The sequence below is a fragment of the Salvelinus fontinalis genome, chromosome 12, assembly GCF_029448725.1.
Source record: "Salvelinus fontinalis isolate EN_2023a chromosome 12, ASM2944872v1, whole genome shotgun sequence".
Taxonomy (NCBI): Eukaryota; Metazoa; Chordata; class Actinopteri; order Salmoniformes; family Salmonidae; genus Salvelinus; species Salvelinus fontinalis.
In genome coordinates this window covers 27,938,168-27,958,691 of record NC_074676.1, presented here as the reverse complement: position 1 = coordinate 27,958,691, position 20,524 = coordinate 27,938,168, and the positions used below count along the sequence as shown (strand labels likewise).

The following is a 20,524-nucleotide window of genomic DNA, read 5'->3' as shown; positions in this document are numbered from 1 at the left end:
TTATTTACAGCAACGACCTGGGAAATAGTTACAGGGGAGAGGCATGAGCCGATTGGAAGCTGGGGATGATTAGGTGGCCATGATGGAATGAGGGCCAGATTGGGAATTTAGCCAGGACACCGGGGTTAACACCCCTACTCTTACTATAAATGCTATGGGATCTTTAGGGACCACAGAATATCAGGACACCCATTTAACATACCATCCAAAAGACAGCACCCTACACAGGTCACCCAATCACTGCCCTGGGATCTTGTTTTAGACCAGAGGAAAGAGTACCTCTTACATGCCCTCCAACACCACTTCCAGCACCATCTGGTCTCCCATCCAGGGACTGACCAGGACCAGCCCTGCTTAGTTTCAGAGGCAAGCCAGCAGTGGGATGCAGGGTGGTATGATACTGGTCAAATTTTGAGCATAATGGTGCATCGTTGTGCAGCCAGTCTGCAGCACCTCTCACATTCTTTGGGGAGAACCCTGAGTAAGTATTACTGAATTCCTATCATTCAAATCTATTTGACCACCACACAAAGGTTAGATTAAAAACCACATGTCTGAAACAATGCTGTGTTATAACAGTGAGGGCAACATTGGCATTGCTATGAGCGATAGTGCTATATCATAGTATTTCATTTAGCCACTTGCAGACGTGTAACTATTGCAGAGCTGTTGGGGCAATCTCATAGTTTATTGCATGATATCATGATGTCTCTGGGAGTAAGCTAGATACATTGTGTTAATCATACATTGCACACTTTCTTCCATCTTGGGTCAGATGTCAGACATTGTTTTTGTGTTTCCTCCTGTCTTTTCCCTCTTTTCTCTTTGCCAGGCACATTCTCCATCCCTTTTTGCAGCCCCCCCCCCCCCCCCCCCCCCCCCCATCTCTCAAACACCAACTGCTAAATCATTCTAAAGATCCCAATTCCATTTTAGCTCACTACACATTAATGTCACTGCAACTATGTTCTCTCAGGCCCCATATTTCAGGGACACTCGTTTTTCCAAGATCTCTATGTGGATAACAGATTTCAGTTAACAGTAAACCCATGAGTCACTAAACTTGTAAATCACTCACAATAAAATGCGATAATGATTGATGAACGTGGTACTAGTTTGGACAATATGGTCTTTCTACTCTATATAAACACACACCAAGCTAAAAAAAAAACTGTGTCCATTTTTAGTCAAAAGGCACGCTCTCCCGGTCTCTCCTACCCAGATATCTCTTAACAACACAGACACACACACACACACACACATTTTGGTGTAATCAGTAAATAGCAATCCCACTGTTGACGGAGAGACTTTTTTTTACTCTCTTGCATCAAATGTTCTAAGCTGCCAGAGGGAGAGTCTGTAACATAGAGAGTGTAATAATAAGAGAGGGATTTAAAAGTATTTTGGTAGATTCCCGCCTACACACACACACACACACCAGTGCACCATGGAACAACACACACTCTTTTGAAAGTTTGTTTAAGTTTTTCTTTATTTGCTCATTAAAATCGCTAAATAGTAGAGGAAGAAAGAAAGAAAAAAGATACATGAGCAGCAGAGATGGGAACCACAATTGAAAACAACATTATCAGGCAGAGACGGTTTTAATATGTATATGAACAATTGCTATTCCGTGTTTGCATGTCAATCAATCTATATTCATGAAGGGGACAAAAACATTTCCTGAATAGAGAAAACAAGAGTGATTACCAAAACAATGGAGGGGTGAAGGAAAAGAACACCACTGCTATTGTCTTAAGGTCAATGCTTTAACCCTTTATGCATGGTGACAGCTCTCATCTCAGAATGATGATCTATCTGACCCTGTCTTGCCAATAAACGGGAGACTATTCCATGGTGAAAAGACCTGCGGAGGAAATAGACTGAGATATTGTTGCTGACATTGTTGCACTTAACATGTTCTCATGAGCCATCCTGGTTGGTGGGTGTTACGCACGAAATAGGATACATTACACGGATGTTTCAGAGGGTTTTTTGTTCTGTATTGAGTGTCATAGTCAGTGTCAGAGCCAGTGTAGTCCCTCTGCTTTATTCTCAATGAGGGTGTACAGTAATAAGCTCCCCAGTGGCCTTGAGAGGAAAACCCACAGTATGTCATGAGGAGATAAGAGGACGTGTGAGGCTGCCAGGTCGTGGATGCATTGATTTACTGGACATATTTCTCAGTAACTGAGGAAATTCACAATTTTCACCGCTAGCCAAAGGATCATATTGTGACGCTGTGCCACAAAGCCAGGGCAGCTCAGTCCAGACAGAGTCATGGACTAAAGCCCACTTATAAGTTGCAGCCAGTAGCCTCTCACTCAATGGAAACTCACGATATTACAGCAAGGTGTGCCCTCATTTCTGAGCTCACTACAGATAAGGCGTTGATCATTGTCATTCTTGATCTTTGAAACTCGATCTGCATGCCCATGGATGTTTAAATGTATGTAAATGGTAATGAATGTACGTAAATTGTAAAGTATTTTTGTCTGTAATGTCTTTTTTGAATGTGTCGGACCCCAGGAAGACTAGCTGTCGCCTAAACCAGCTCTATCGTTACCCTTGACATGACCACTCATAACAAGTATGTTAAAGTTTGCATAGTAAGTGCGATTTAATAATTGTAAAGGAATGTTTGTTGGACGCTCTGGTCCTCAAAGAATTTCAGCCTTATCACTGAATCCTCCAGGGCAGTATGAAATATGATTAGAGTGTGGATTTCTAATTAATCTGAATCATTTCACTGAAGCCCTAGTAATTGGCATTAAAGCTGAGTGAGTTGTGCATGCAACAGCTTCATGCAGTGCAGTGGCTGTACAGCAGAAGTAGGACTACCATAATTACTACTATGCTGCTCAGTCCTACTGCACAGACATGGCTCCTCCCTGGGCTCTGGTTCTCCTGACTGAGGATAATCCCCAAGCCTTTTGGAAATTCCTTGGGACCAGATTCTCCTACTGTGATTGTAAACACAGATGTGTCCATGAAGTCTATTGAAAACAATTAAACACACAGTAAGGATTAATACCATATTCAATGCCAATCCATCTTCGACATGCATGCACATTGACAATGAAAATAAAAGAAGGAAATTATACATTGAAGGAATTTGATGCAATTGTCTGCCCATGGAGCAAAACAATTCCTGCACAGACTCGCACTGTGATTTACATAATTTTAACCAAATACCCTAGAAATCTGGTTCTAGGTGGCAGAGTTCAAAACCCGATCAGCAACAGAAGGTTCAGTCCATTGAAGTTATTTGGATGCATTCAGACTATTAATTAAATATCCCTCTCCGCATGATACCTCGCAGAAGCAGCCGAACACAGACGAATGGATGTGTGGGGGCATTGATATTGGTGTCACTGCGCCACCCGCATGGCTACATGGGAACTGCAGTCTCTGCTTTGGTTTAAAAGCTCCGGCAGCGCGCAGGGTTGTTAGTGTGGATTGTGGACCTACAGAGAAAAAGTTTGCACGGGATATTCTAGCGCACAGGAGGAAAAGTTGTTGAGAAGATGGCAAACAAACTACAGCAGCCTCCACACCTTCATCTGGCGGAATTGAGCGCCACCCAGTTCATCGACATCTGGAACCATTTCGATACCGACGGTCAGTAGCGGAGAGCAAAGTTATCCAAATGTTACTTAGAATTTTACGCAGCACTTTAAAAAAAAAACGAGGTATTGTTTGAAATGCAGATATAAATGTAAGCTAACATGTCGAATAGAGTAGGTTACATAGGCTATAAATAGTCCATCACATCTTTTGGTTTACAAGTAAAAAATATCATAGGCTTATCAAGGCTTTTCGTTTTTTTAAAAAGATGCAGTTTGGATATTGGGATATCGTTGTCTAAAAAGTGTTGTATATCATAACTGGAAATAACTTTTGGCCAAGATGAAAGATCGTACAGTCTAATCCGCTGGATGTTTTGAAAGTCGATTTTTTTCCGTTTTGTGTGGGAAAAAAATAAGTGCTTGACAGTTAGGAAAGCAGCTAGAAAACTCCTGGTGTTACTGTTGAGATTATTTATAAATCATCATTTAAACAAAGGTAATTCATTGTGGCCACTATATTATATCCTTAGAAAGGTTAGAATAGGTTACTGTGTATTAATTGCTCATGGAAATGTTTCATTTAAAAAGGTTGATTGCATGGATGCATGAATTTTATTCTGTTATTACAATAATCCAATCAGATAAATGTAATACATCAGTATTACAATGTACATCAGTCTGTTTGGTCGATCAATACGCATCTGACGGCTAGGCCATACCTCAGTGCACGGTGCGCTAAAGGATGGATGGGCGTGTGCCACGGTCCGTCGTCCATATAAAACGTATGTAGCCTAACCACACAATAAATTACACTTTTGTATAGGCCTTAGCCTAATTATTTACAACCTAACTGAATACTTAAATAAACTAACCATATTATTAAACTGTATTGTTTTATAAAGGTTTAAACAAAATAAAAACATATGGATGATGTTGTCAGGACCCAGGACAGACTCAGAGTTTCCATAGGCATCATCATTGATGGTTGGAATCCTGCTTTAGAAAGTTGCGTCTAAAATAAAACTAAATGTTTGAAAAGAGGAGGAAGGTGGTCAATCAAATTCCTGCTGTTTACAGACATTTTCATCATAAATAAAAGTTTGATTCAATAGTATTACATTTGTGTAATTCACGATACAGATTAAATCGCAACTAAAACGGAGACAGGCTACTGTATACTTCCAGTATTATATGGTATAAAATGACGAGTTCTCAGCTCATTTCAAGCGCACGAGCCCACGCCCCTTCACACTCATTACCATTCGCATCCTCTGGGCATCCTCCCCCATTAATAGTGTTAACTGCAGATTCCGGCCCGACCAGTTGTTGAAGCGGAATGAGAACCCTCAAATCGCGAGGAGTCTCTTGGATCATTTTACGTTCCCTCTGGGTGTTTATGTTCTCTGAGCGCAAACAGGGATTGGTGCTGTGGTTCCACCCTATAGGGCATATACCGCACTGTCTCTCTGGCTTGAGCATTTGCTGCAAAGACAACATGACATACGGATAGAGTAGGCCTACGGGGTGCTTTTCTGCTCTGGTGCAAAAATGCCTAACGGGCCAGGCCAGATCATTTGGGATACCGATTTCGCCGTTGTCCATGGTGCTGAAAGGATTAGGCGCACAAAAATGTTAAATGAATATTTTTGCTATGGAGAACACACAGAGTTACTGTATATACCTGACGAATGTGTGTCTGATATTGACATTTCAGATGTGCATTATGATGCAGTTATAATTGTAAGACTTGGCATGATAGTGTAGTCCCGTTATAATGTACTCTTTTGTAGATTCTGCATGGCTTCGAAATCAGAATCCACCAGTCTTGTGGGGATTAGGTAATCAGCTAGTATTTTTGAACAGTTCATCAAATGTACTGGCACGTGAAACACATAACACCATAATGATTGCCAATGTCTCTCAGCATTTGTTAATGATATTAGCCTAGTAATTGTAAACTAATAGCAAATAATGCTATATGTCAAAAAAAATGAGTCAAAATGGCTGATAGGACAAGATCATAATGAGCGGATAAGACATATGGGTCAAACTAAAACAAGTCTTATAATGCATTCTGACTGCATAACAGTAGAGTGCTACTATTAAGTTGTTACATTCTGAGGGATACGTTTACTTTTAAGAATAAATAGGAAGCTAATATCAGATAATGTTGGACATGTCTGTGGCCATAAAGTGGGACCTAAACCAATACAGTTGGCCACATCTTTTGCCACAAGTGTTTAGACAAACATTCAGGATTCATTCATTGTGGATGGAAATTTTCCAAAGAAATAGACCCCAAAAGTAAATGAGTAGATAATTGAAAGATCATGGGACATTGCATTACATACTCTGGGCTAGTGTACTGTTTTTGGTCACATTATCATACACAGCATTCTCTGCAATATACAGTTGAAGTTGGAAGTTTACATACACTTAGGTTGAAGTCATTAAAACTCGTTTTTCAACCACTCCACAAATTTCTTGTTAACAAACTATAGTTTTGGCAAGTCGGTGAGGACATCTACTTTGTGCACGACACAAGTAATTTTTCCAACAATTGATTAGACAGATTATTTCACTGTATCACAATTCCAGTGAGTCAGAAGTTTACATACACTAAGTTGACTGTGCCTTTAAACAGCTTGTAAAATTCCAGAAAATTATGTCATGGCTTTAGAAGCTTCTGTTAGGCTAATTGATATAATTTGAGACAATTGGAGGTGTACCTGTGGATGTATTTCAAGGCCTACCTTCAAACTCAGTGCATCTTTGCTTGACATCCTGGGAAAATCAAAAGAAATCAGCCAAGACCTCAAGATTTTTTTTTTGACCTCCACAAGTCTGGTTCATCATTGGGAGCAATTTCCAAATGCCTGAAGGTACCATGTTCATCTGTACAAACAATAGTACGCAAGTATAAACACCATGGGACCACGCAGCCGTCATACCACTCAGGAAGGAGACACGTTCTGTGTCCCAGAGATGAATGTACTTTGGTGCGAGAAGTGCAAATCAATCCCAGAACAACAGCAAAGCACCTTGTGAAGATGCTGGAGGAAACAGGTACAAAAGTATCTATATCCACAGTAAAACAAGTCCTATATCGACATAACCTGAAAGGCAGCTCAGCAAGGAAGGAGCCACTGCTCCAAAACTGCCATAAAAAAGCCGGATTACGGTTTGCAACTGCACATGGGGACAAAGATTGTACTTTTTGGAGAAATGTCCTGTGGTCTGATGAAACAAAAACAGCACTGTTTGGCCATAATGACCATCGTTATGTTTGGAGGAAAAAGGGGGAAGCTTGCAAGCCGAAGAACACCATCCCAAACGTGAAGCACAGGGGTGGCAGCATCATGTTGTGGGGGTGCTTTGCTGCAGGAGGGACTGGTGCACTTCACAAAATAGATGGCATCATGAGGATGGAAATTATGTGGATATATTGAAACAACATCTCAAGACATCAGTCAGGAAGTTAAAGCTTGGTCGCAAATGGGTCTTCCAAATGGGCAATGACACCCAGCATACTTCCAAAGTGTCGCAAAATGGCTTAAGGACAACAAAGTCAAGGTATTGGAGTGGCCATTACGAAGCCCTGACCTCAATCCTATAGAACATTTGTGGGCAGAACTGAAAAAGCGTGTGTGAGCAAGGAGGCCTACAACCCTGACTCAGTTACACCATCTCTGTCAGGAGGAATGGGCCAAAATTCACCCAACTTATTGTGGGAAGCTTGTGGAAGGCTACGCGAAACGTTTCACCAATGCTACCAAATACTAATTGAGTGTATGTAAACGTCTGACCCACTGGGAATGTGATGAAAGAAATAAAAGCTGAAATAAATCATTCTCTCTACTATTATTCTGACTTTTCACATTTTTTAAATAAAGTGGTGATCCTAACTGACCTAAAACAGGGAATTTGTACTTGGATTAAATGTCAGGAATTGTGAAAAACTGAGTTTAAATGTATGTGGCTAAGGTGTATGTAAACATCTGACTTCAACTGTACATGCTCAACTCCAGCTTGTTGGTGCTTAAGTGATTTACTAACACATAGCTATACAAAGTGCATATTCATGATGATATTGGTAGGATTAAATCCGCTCTATATGGAGTAAATCATGTTGTTTTCTGCATAATCCCATCGAGAGGAGAAGCACTAAGAAGGTTCAGACAAATTCAGGGCTGTCACAAAATGCAAATGTTCTTTGTTCATAATGACATATACTTGTTCTTCTGGTAAATATCATACTGGCTGCTTCCCCAGAGACGTCGCTACTCAGCCTCTTGCAAATGTCACTAGAATCCACAGGCAAATTAATACACAGGCATTTGTAAGACATTTAAATTGTGACACTGATAAGAAAGGCATAGTTGGTATTTGTCAAAAGCCACTATTATAACCATCTCACTAGTGTTGCCTTTTTTAAAGCTTAACCATTATTTATAGACATCCAAATAGTCCTGGCAAGGGTGCAACTAGGCACAGATGGGAAATCCTCATTTATTTGAAGTTGAGATTACTGTATTGATTTCTTACACTGTCATGCCAGGCAGAGATTTCCCCATTGTCTTTTCAAATAACTGGACTTAAAAGACTTTGGAAGACGCAATTAGAGGCAGAGAGAGGCAGAGAGAGAGAGAGTAGTGGTGCATTTCAAGACTGGGAGACCCCTTCAAGGGTTTTAATTAAGCAGTTTCCATGGTTTGGGTGCAAGCTATCTCGCCAATTACGTCAGACAGAGCCAGCTTCGCAGCATGCTAACCACATGGACAACAAATTAGCTAGTTATAATGTCAGTCATTGAGCCAGCCATCCAATCAGCCAGCAAGCAAGATAAACTTGAAAAAATTGCTGTAAAACAGGGAAGTATTGGCCTAATTTGCTATAAAATGTAAGAGTATGTACAATCTCACTTCTCACATTTCACAGTGGTCCTATTCTGTATATAGCATGGGGATATTTGATGCTTCACAGTCTACCTGTATGTTAGATACAATCTTGGGATGATTGGTCAAATCACAGTTTTTTTCTGTTGCAGGCAATGGCTATATCGAGGGCAAGGAACTCGAGAACTTCTTCAGGGAGTTGGAGATTTCACGGAAAGGGGCCGGAGTGGTAAGGGAATGATCCCTGGACCTTGACTAAAGGCTCAATTCAATCAAACATGTCAATGCAATGTTCATACAGTATTTCTGTTTACATAACTACTGCCATTATGGTATGTTTTAGGCCTATTCTGTCTCTGATGGGTCTATGTGGATTTTTTACAGTACTTAATCCCCCAAATTTTTAAACATAATTTCTATAGTGCTATTACACAGTATGCTACAGCAGATATACTGTAATGTTGGTTTGATTGAATTGAGTGAAGGAATGTGACATGGCTCTGGTCTTTAATTATAACAGAAAGTTAGCTATGTTTGGAGTTTTTTCAGGTGAAACCAAAGGACCACAACCTCTTGCAAAAACATATTTGACATAGTAATTGGTGTCATGTGAGTTTCCTGTACCAGGATAACAAGCAATGGCACAAAGGAATTCTACCACCAACTTTTACCGATAATAGTGAGGGTAGTATTTTGATTGTTCTTTAAATCCAACAATCACATGTTGGCATCTTCTCACTAATCAAGGTTGTGGCCTATTCTGGTAGGTGGTTAATTGAGTTCCGTAACAAGCCCTAAAGATATGAACTCATGCCTGTAAGCTGTCTAGTCCGTCTAGGAGAGTTTCCCAAGCTCGGTCCTCCGGACCCCAAGGGGTGCATGTTTTGGTTTTTGTCCCAGCACTACAAATGATCACTACAAATGATTATTTAAATCAGCTGTGTAGGGCTAGGGGAAAAACCAAAACGTGCACCCCTTTAGGTCCCGAGGACTGAGTTTGGACCACTAGCAGTAATTAAAATGTGACTGATTTGTCCAACCAAGTGCTAATTAATTATTCAAGCAACATCAAAATAAAGTTCTCCAGAGAGTTCTCCCACAGATAGAAAATACAAAAATTATTGGGAGGAGTCAGTACAATACTTTTTCTGTCACCACATCTCATGTGTGTACAACAAAGGAATCAGAGAGCATCAATAATCATGTTACATAAACTCCATGTAGCTGCATAAAGTCTGTGACAATAACATGACAAGCCCTTTAGCTGGGGAGGAGAGGGTTGTCTGTTTAAGAGAGACAATCTCTGTCTGCCCAGTGTAACAACCATTAACATCTAAAACTAGCTCTGTCACAACAATGTGAGTGACCACAGCCCTATAACATGAGAGGACGGCTTGCATTAAAAAACAACTGATCTTTACTGATGTTTATGTCATGACAAACTGTATTTGCATGTATTTGTGCATGTTTTATAGGACCCATCAAACTCCACTTTCAAAGAGAAGATGAAGGAGTTCATGCAAAAGTTTGACAAGAATGCAGATGGGAGAATTGAGATGTCTGAGGTGAGCTGACATTTTTCCATTTCCTATTTCAGGTCATTGAGGATTTGAATAAACCAGTGAGGATTATTCCTAATGATCTCAGACAGTTTGCATATCAATGCAGAAATAATCCGACACTATTACGGTAGATGTGTTCTAAAACTGTTGATGACTCGATGCTTATTCAAGTAATCTTTGTCTAAGAGATAATGATTCTATCATCTAACACAGTATTTTTCACACAATCAAACACATAGAAACAATTTTTTCCCCCTCATTAATCTTTCTTTCTTTCTCCAGCTAGCTCAGATTTTGCCCACAGAGGAAAACTTCCTGCTTTGCTTCAGAGAGTTTGTGGGATCCAGTTCTGAATTCATGGCGGTAAGTAGTGAAAATAGATGGTTTGAGTATTAAGAATTTGAAGACGGGTACAGGCTGTTTATGTCTGTTGTTGTGATTGGAAATATAGAGCTACTGTAATAAGGCAGAATGAAAAACAACAACTAGACACAGCAATTAAAACCAATAACAATCAAAATGTAGGATTCCTGGCCTTGCCCAAATCATACATAAATCATATTCCTGAATTGCACTGCAATTACATTGCAAAAACGAATCATACTCAAAGGTTATTTTTCTCTGTCATACTGTATGTGTCCTCTGCCAAGGGGAAAGCTACAATCACTCACTCATAGAGCAGACACAATTTCAGAGACACTTGACAGCTCTGTCAGATTAGTCCTTAGATTATCTCCTATGGAGATAGTTTGATTATCAGTAGTAACAGGAGGGACTATCCAGTCACCTAATGCACACCCATGATGTCAAAGGCAGAAAAAATGAAATGAGAAAGAGAAAATGAATATTTGTAAATCACCAGGTGTGGTAGGGAAGACTTTTAAAAGGATCAAATGAGGAAGTACAAACTTCTATTTTCAGAGTCATATATTATAGATGTGCTGCTGTAATTCTCGATAGATCTGGAGAGGGAGGGCATCTATCTTTGATAAGAGCCCTTTCTGGAATCAGGGACAGCTGCTAGATTAAAACATTAATTAAAATGCATTTCTCTCTCCTTGCCCTCTCACAATGTGTGGGAGAACGGAATTGAAAATCTGGAAAGTATAATGAAAATCATAGTGTGATTACAGGAAGAAAAAGCTTTTTACCAGCCACAGAAATTGGATATGTTTTTTTTTTTTTTTTAAATGCTCTGTCCCGCCAGAGAGTAATTAATGCATGTCACATGCAATCCTATTAATACAATCCAGTTTGATTGCTTTGGTGTCACAGAAGATTAGAGGTGGGGGTGCTTGATTGTGAGTGGAGGAATGAGGTGGCTCATTTAAAAAGTGATTGGTACTACTGTGGGAGAAAGTGATTTGCTGTGTCTATTTTTTTTCTTTCTAATGAGTGTGACTTTGTATTTGCATATATAGGCATGGCGACGATACGATACAGATCGCAGTGGGTACATTGAAGCTAATGAACTGAAGGTATGGTGTCTCACTTGTTAACGTTTTACTGCAGTGAGCTAAATCAGGGTCACACAGAGTGTTTCTTGGTAGTCTTAAACAAATCTACTTTGAAACCAAAGGGGCTTAGAAAAAAAAAAACACAAGTACCATGTCAGATACAGAGTTGAAATGTGTTACATTTTGAGTTTGGATCCCAATATTACACTTCATATACATCATAGAAGACAAAACCATTTGACATAGAAAAAAATGATTTTCAGCTTTTTTATTAATTATAAAAAAAATATGAATAACATTCCACCCATGAGTCATTTGACTGCAGGAAATGACTACCCATCCATAGGAGACATGTACAGTATGTCCTTTTACAAACTATGGTAGAGTTCCAACCATAGTCAATAGTTATGTCTCCTTGTCATTCGATCCAGCTATAAGATAACAAGGAGATGCATTATTATGCTATACAATGTAAATTAAGCTTTAGAAACCAACACCCAACAACTTGCAGGTATAGTTGTTGTGTTGATGCAGTGAGGCAAATGGGGATAATGCAAATTCCTCTCTTCTCAACGGCTGTCAGGCGAGGACACTATACAAATCATGACTTGTAATACCACCCATTATGCTATTGTCTGAAACTGTAATTCATTTCTAAAGTATTTTCTGCTGTCTTATCAGCAGGGTCTTACTGTAAAACAAGCTGGTAGTGATAGATAGAATGACCCTTTCTGTCAATAAAGGATCTGAGAATGTATGTGATACCTCCAACTCTATGTAAGTCAATACTTATATAACTGACGGGAAACCAATAACTGGGGCCTCTGGGCTAAAGTATAGACAAGCCAGGCTCACTAAGGTCATAGGATTGTTTTTGCCCTATTAGTCAATTATAGTTTATTCATATTTCTCCACTCCACAGGGATTCCTCTCAGATCTGCTGAAGAAAGCCAACAGACACTACGATGACCAGAAGCTTCACGAGTACACACAGACAATAGTGAGTCTTTTCAGTCTAAATGAATCCCTTCCTGTATCGTACCCAAGCCCTTCCTCACAGACTTATCTGAGAAGTAACCAACATCCTGCACCACAGAGGGTTCTACGTGCAACCCAAAGGGGTTCTACGTGGAACCAAAAAGGGTTCTGCCTGGAAACAAAAAGGGCTCAACTATGGGAGCAGCCAAAGAACCCTTTTTTCTAAGAGTGTACTTTATGTATATTTTGTCTCGTCATGGTGGTGGCTGCTATGTGGTTCAGTGGTTGGGAGTGGGACTCACAATGTCCTATGGGTTGTGTGTTCCTACAGCAGATGTGCAAACACCTGTTTCAACCTCAAGGCCTAAAGCTTGACCTGAATTACTCTGGGGAGAGAACCAATCTTTACCAATCTTAGAGTTGACTAGCAACTTGTATGTACAACAGACTGCCAACAGAGGTAAATCAAAATAATAATGTGTGAAGAGCCAAACTTGCTGTCACAACTGGGGAAGGCCCATTGCTTTAATGTCTCTCACTCTCTCTCTCTCTCTCTCTCTCTCTCCCTATAGCTCAAGATGTTTGATCTAAACGGAGATGGGAAGCTGGGCCTGTCTGAAATGGCGAGGTGACTGTCAGCAACTAAGAAGAAATGTTTATATTTCATGTGTGCCTTCAGCATCCAACACTTCTAACACGTTTTTTCATGGAAATTATTCTCTGTTCTTCTTTTTTAAGGCTTCTCCCAGTTCAGGAAAATTTCTTACTGAAATTCCAGGTGAGGAGTGTGCAAGAGGAACTGATAATCCCTTCAAACAAATGTCGTTTTCACAGTAATTTGGGCTAATAAACATACCAGAAACATGATAATTAGATATTTCAAAATACAATCATTAATTTGCGATTTAACTCAATAAAAGGATGGTGCTCTGTTATTTCCAAATGTGTTTTACAGGATATCAAGCTGACCTCTGAGCAGTTCAATGCTATCTTCACATTCTACGACAAGGTACATTTAGATATGTGATTGGATATTTTAAAAGGATACAGTTTGCTATAGAGGTGTTTAACCTTCAATCAGGCTTAGTGGATGACTTAGTTGTTTGTTATGACTGACTTTCCTCTCTGTCGTGAAAGCCATGTCTATGCAAAACAGGGGTCTTTCCGCTCACCCGGATAGATAAATAAGCCTGATTGGTACACCTGCTGTTCATGTTTGGGTGTTGGTTGAACATGTTTGCCATTTGTGGACTGGTGATGTCAGATTTCAGGAACAAACTTCTGTTGTGGAATGTAGTAATGTCTTGGGATAATAGCATTACAGCTAGCTTGGCATGTAGTCGATAGGGAGCTGACTTCAAACGAATAAACCGCCAACTCATATCACTCGTGTGTTGTTGATTCCCCTAGGATGAATTGATAGAGATATGGACTATTTGATTTGGCCTGAGTCTGTGTCTTAAGTTGAACAAATATTTGCGTGCCTATGTCTGAACTAGAGGCTTGCTGAGAGGACTGGGGTAGACACTCAATTAGAAATGAAACACCGCCAGTGTACACATGATATGCGTCAAACATTTACATGCATAATTATTTCAGTGTTTGTTTCAACCTCCCCCTGCAGCTGAATCACTGGCAGCCGCTGTCACTGTTATAGAATTATGGGTAAAAAGACTGGCGAGAGTAAGAAGCACACCAGGTCAACTGAAAACTAACATGGCTACAGTGCCAAAATGTAAATGCACAGCTTTGAAAAAGAAAACTTTTTTGACAGCCCGCAACCAAGAGAGCCTGTTTCCCCCATTCCCAAAGAAACACAACACCACTGTATCTTCAGTGCCATGGCCCTTCCTCTCCATAATATCTCCTTATGCATTTAAAGTTATTGCTCTTGAGCAGCCATATACAATACATATTTTGGATTCATGAGTGAAATGTCAAGGGGCGTGTACTTTTTTAAACTTCCATTGAAAGCTAGGAATTGGGAGAGGTTCTAATGCAGGCTTATGATACGTTTCCCTTCTTCCTTCCAGGATGGAAACGGCTACATTGATGAGCAGGAGCTCGATGCTCTGTTGCGTGACCTCTATGAAAAGAACAAAAAGGTGAGATAATATTGAAGGTTTGGAGTTTAACTCTCAATTCTCCATAATGCTGAATCTCTCATTCTAATGCATCATTACAGAAGCACCTGTATGGATAAGGGTGTCTTGTCTTCTCTCAGGAGGTGGACACCAAAAACCTGACTGGCTACAAGAAGAGCATCATGGCCCTGTCGGACGGGGGCAAGTTGTACCGCTCCGAGCTGGAGATTGTGCTCTGCAGGGAGCCCATGCTGTGAACCCTGACAACCATCACCGTCTGTTTTTTGACCTTCATGACCCTATCTGTCCATCCCCAGATCACACCCACCTCCAGCTGCCTGACGACTGTAACCAGGTGCATGTGCCGGGCATTCCCTTTATGAGTTTTGAATGAATGTGCACTGAGAAGCACAAACCAGCTCTCCCTCATGACCCCTGTCCCCACTCGTCCCTACAGACTGACCCAGCTCTGAAGTTGCCTTCGGCTCAATCCCTAAACTCTACATTTAACTAAACGAATAAAGATAATAAAAGGTACTTCTGCTAATTATGATTGCAATGTGAACAGGAGCGGAATGAAAATGAATATGATAAGATTATTTATTCTCAATGCTTGGTTTGACTTTCCTCCTCTCTTTTTCTCCCGAATCCACCTTTTTAATGGGACTTGCGACAGCAAACGTCCCACTCTAAATCTTTGTCATACTTCTGACTTTTTATTAATGGGCCTTGCATAATGGGACTTGCGACAGCAATAATTATTTCTAATTTATAGTTATTATTTAGAACCCTACACCTATTACACAGTTTAAGCTAGAAACTTTAAAACGCGTAGACAGGCCTGGAATAGTGTGCTAGTATACAACTTTTTTATAACATTTATACTTGTTTAAACTATTAAGCTTTTTGTTTTTCTTATCCTTCTCCATCAACTTTCAAGGGATTTCCTCAACATTCTAAAGGGGCCCATTGTGACACCAATATTCTATAGGTCATTATCAATAAAACATCACAATACGGTGCAGAGCATTCGATTTGGCTGCTGGGGGGCAAGGAGACCCTCAACTCCGCTAAAACCATTGACAACTGCGTGCCGTTTTCAAGGGGTAAATGTTACAAGTATTTGGTTTTAATATAATCTAATCTTGAAGAGGATAGTCAGAACTACACATTTCCGATTATTCCACATTAATGTATCATCAGAGTTATAGAGCAAGTAACTGCATGTTTTTCATGATCAGTAAACATCAATCGATCATGTATGTTAAGATACATGAGGGTAGCCTATCCATTTGGCAAGTAGCTGGCTAGCTAGCTAAGCAAACAACGTGTCATCTAGCCTTGCTTCCTCAGAAATTAGGCTTTTGGAACGAGCTTTAGATCGGTAAATCCTCGTCCTGGTAAAGTTGTCAGTTGGACTACTGGCATCCCCCCTATAGATGGCAAGCAAATCAAGCAATATTTGGATATAGCCATCTAGTTTATCCCCTGAAAGTTAGCTTGTTAACTAGCCATATTGACGTGATGTGTTATTAGCTAGCTAACCAATTTGACGTTGTCCATCAGTCAATGTAGCCTATCATGTCTGTCAGCAGCAATCGTGATTTAACATTCTTAAAAACACTGTTGAAAAGGGGATAACTTTAGCTAACTTCGCTAGGTAGGACTATGTTGGTTGGAGGAAAAAAGTACATTAGGTCCACTTACCACTATGTTTAGACAACTGTACAACATTTATATCAGTACGGTAGCTTGCAAAGTAAACATCAGCTAACAGTACATCGGCAAATGCGCCCTTCTGCTGCTTGATAGGCAGATCCCACAAATGATGGGAAATTAACCTGAACCAGTCATACTTGTCAGGTATAGTTCACGTTGATTTTCTAAAACTCAAATATCCAATATTGAAAGATATCGTGAGGTTACCCTCACATATCTGAAATTACATGATCAATTAATGTTTACTGATCATGAAAAGGATGCAGTTACTTGCTGTATAACTCAGATGATAGAGCTAAAATGTGCGTAATTGTTTTGCATGGAATAATCGGAAATGTGTAGTTCTGACTATGCTCTTCAAGAGGTGATGACATTACAGCCAAATAGTTAACATTTATTTAACAATTCCGGAGCATGGGTCTCCTTGCCCCCCAGCAGGAAAATTGAACGCTCTGGACCTTATTGTGACGTTTTATTGATAAAGACGTATTCTATTCGGCGTAAACAATGTCACTTTTGACACAATCAGCTACTTAGACCACTTTCCCAACAAATTTGAAAAAAAACATAGCACATATGAAATATCTAAGTCTGCTTTTCTGATATTCAAAACTGAAATTAGAACATACTTATATTCTACCAATCAAACGTACATGTGTTTCAGTAAACGCAGTTCCAACAAATTAGACAAAAACGCAGAGCATATGAAAACTGCCTCTAATTCTCAGTTTTCAAATCTGAAATCAGAAAAGGAATAGCTTCTACCAATCATGAGGTAAAGCTGTTTAAGTAATTGTATCAACTGCTTTCATTAAGGAAAATTCCACTCAAAAACGATTGTATATTTTTGTATTTGTTTCTTTAGTCCACTGTTGATACAGTCCCAAAGTGTTTTGCATATCAGCAGTCAAGTTTCCGAGATATAGAACTTTCAAAATGCATAAAGTGTCATGTGTTTTATATCATACTGTGACACTTTCTGTATTTTGAAAGTTTTAAAGCTTGAAAACTTGATTGCTGACATGCAAAACAAATTAGACTATCAACAGTGGACTAATGAAACAAATACCAAAATATATTTTTGAGTGGTGTTTTCCTTTCATCTAACTTCCCACTGTTATGTAACTTTTCCAGTGAAAGTTCCCTGGTTACCACAGCAACATATGGTCTCACTGAGCATTAATAGCCTTGCTTACTTAGTCTGTTTGAAGTGCCAAAATTATAATTTTATACAGGTAAGAAGTAATAAACACATTAAAACCAGTACACACACACACACTCCTTCCATTGTCATAGTTTAAAGGCACTGAACCGATCATCGTCTGTGGCGACTTCAACAAGGATCTGCTATCCAGGTAAAGCAAGCCCATCTTGACATTGTTTCATGATAGAGGGTACGCACGGTTGATACAAGCTGCTACCACAGAAAAGAATACCAGGCTGAATCCAGTGTTCATTTCTCATCCACAACGTTGCCTCCATTCAGGTGTGCTGCAGACGTACTTCAGCTATCACAACCATGTGTACTGCATTTTCACTTCAGACATCTCTCAGGTATGAATCTTGACCAAAACATTGGTATCACATTTCACTGCTTGCATTAGTTCTTCCTTCATATTACTGTAAGTAAGCAAAAGTCAAAATACGTTGTGAAAGCAAAATACATTTTTAACTGTCTACATGCTCATGGTAAAAAAAACTAAACTACAATTGCATTTCAAATAATGATTATCAGATGTATGCTATGCTCAGTTAACTTGTGTCCGCCCCTGGGAGCAGAGGGGCTCTGAAGGAAGGGGTTCCCCCTTTCTGGGTCCCTCTTCCCATTTATCCTCCTCCAGCCCAGAGAGGACTTAATGAACATCCTGCTGTCATCCAAATATGTTGTGAAAAAATACAGTTAGGTTTTATTTAAAACTTCAACAATGCCTCATTATCTTCTGTAATCTGTTATTACAGTTGTCATATACCGTGATATTCAAGTAAGAGAGTGTATAAAAGTGTAGTCTGGATGTAGTTATTTCTAAAGAAATGTGTGATCTAACTGCCCCATAATCCAAGGTAATAAGGTTGATAAAGTAGTATTTCAAAGTAAGCAGACCAATTATTTTACTACATTTAGCTTTGACTATATTTAACTGCTTAGTTTAATTAAAATGTTTTAAACTTCTTCCACTACCACAAAAATACTTTAAGAGTCAAAGCAAGTCCCACAAGTTTTCTTCATGGAAAATTACCATCTAGTTTGTCTATGTATATAATCTGGTGTTTCATCCTTATATTATTACCCTGTTACATTTAGATGTTTTATGTTGCGTTTTCTGGCTGATACTGTTATAATGAGGATGTTATAGAAAGCATTAAATAATATATATTACGATTAAGATTCTCTCCGTTGTTTTTGGTCTTACACACACCTTACACCTCCTTGTGTTTGGGATTTACATAAAAAATATCTGGTATAGTACTCCGGTTGTTAAAAATGTTGATAATCCATTTAATTGAATATTGACTTTTTATGTTAGCATCAATTAGTATTAATAAAGATTAAGTTGGTGTATGAGTAGCAAATAAAGAGAGCCCTGTCATTACCAGATATCAGGGAGGTACTGCAACCACACACAGAAACACTCACACATTTTTTATAATTACAAGAGAATACCTAGCCTGGTTGCAGTCTCTGTTCAGGTATTACGTTCCACTCCTTGCCACTCCGGTTTTTGGCAAATGACAGGAGTGGCAAGGAGTGGAATGTTAGCTAAAAAGACTGGTAACCAGACAAGAGAATACTTGTATAAATTCCTAAATTTCCTCTATCGGTATTTCTGAAGCACGACTTCATATTTCTAGTAAAAATCCTCTCTAATTGTGTGCAGATGCTTTTAAAACAAGTTCAATAATTCATCAGTTAAACTTCCCTCTCTCACAGCAGAGCTTGTAGAAATTCCTATCAATTAATAATCACTATTTAAATATTTAATCGAAAGCCATGTTTTGCAGAAAAAGACTGGCTTTTTTATCCAATGTGCAATGCACAGAGATGAGCATTTGCGTTATGTTGTAGTCATTTCTATGAGATGCTTATTAACAGACCATATTAGTATACTGTATATTTTTTAGTCAGAGTGCTACCTCAATTTACTATCTGCATGGGCACCTCCCATCAAGGTCTCCTTTGGAAAGAGGTATTCCAAATTCATGATGACCAGGTTTATCTCCATATAGGTTTCACATGTAAGGATGTTAATGAAAAGAGTGAACAAAAGCAACAATCTATGATACAATATTATTGTACGCTATTATTGTATGCTATTACTGTATGTTAAAATATCCTTAAGATTCACATAGCCGTGTTTTAGCTTTGTTGAATCTGCAATCACCATCCTGATCTTAACTAATAACTGATATTATGACTAGATATCAGACACACGGAGAGGAGAACAAGAGAGAACAGTTTCATACATGACGATACCTTTCATTATTTAAACATATATTGTATGAAAGGAAACTTGGTGTTTTATTGATGTACTCTTTAAATATAGCTCCAGTGAATTAAATAACTCATCGAATGGATGTCCCTGCCTAGAATCCCTACAGTATATCCACTGAGTACCACACACACAAACACCAATACACACTCTGGTGACTAAGACATAAATACTGAACCTATTTGCAAATTAACCTTTTTACTGTACAATATACTACAAAATAATTTATATCTGCATAAGGGGCTGCTGAGTGGAGAACGGCTCATAGTAATGGCTGGAATGGAGTCAATGGAATGGTATAAAACACATGGAAACCATGTGTTTGTGTTCGATACCATTCCATTTATGCCATTCCAGCCATTAATATGGGCCCGTCCTCACCTTATTAAGGTGCCACCGGCCGCCTGTGATCTACACATGGATGGTCCTGTGAGTAAAACAAACAAGTTTGAAAATCTTAATCTCAAGATTGTTTAAATAATGAAATATGTATATATGTACAGGGAAGGGGCAAGCTGATAGACAGATGCAGGCAATGCCCAATTAAAACAAACCATATTGGGAACATTTTGAGGCCTGGCCCATTTCCAGTGATAATCACTGAACCGGCCCAGGACAACTAACAAATGGTAAATTAAGTCAATAATGTTATCTAACACTGACAACATGCCATCAGCACATGACATAGGCATTTCGAAGCCTCCCACTGCATCATTGATAATTGCACACAGGCAAACCAGTCTTTATCCTAAGGGACTATCCTCCCACAAAC

The 20,524-nt window shown here is 39.2% G+C and overlaps 1 protein-coding gene across 1 annotated transcript; it reads left to right on the top strand.

The window, feature by feature from the left end:
- Nucleotides 1-3,436: 3,436 nt before the first annotated feature.
- LOC129867081 (calretinin-like) lies at nucleotides 3,437-18,648 on the top strand. The gene is made up of 11 exons (XM_055940242.1): nucleotides 3,437-3,621; nucleotides 8,617-8,693; nucleotides 9,940-10,029; nucleotides 10,309-10,389; nucleotides 11,448-11,504; nucleotides 12,406-12,483; nucleotides 13,034-13,089; nucleotides 13,200-13,239; nucleotides 13,417-13,470; nucleotides 14,495-14,566; nucleotides 14,686-18,648. Exons 1-11 carry the CDS (start codon nucleotides 3,528-3,530, stop codon nucleotides 14,800-14,802), a joined length of 816 nt encoding a protein of 271 aa, XP_055796217.1. The 5' UTR covers nucleotides 3,437-3,527; the 3' UTR covers nucleotides 14,803-18,648.
- The last annotated feature ends 1,876 nt before the right edge of the window (nucleotides 18,649-20,524 follow it).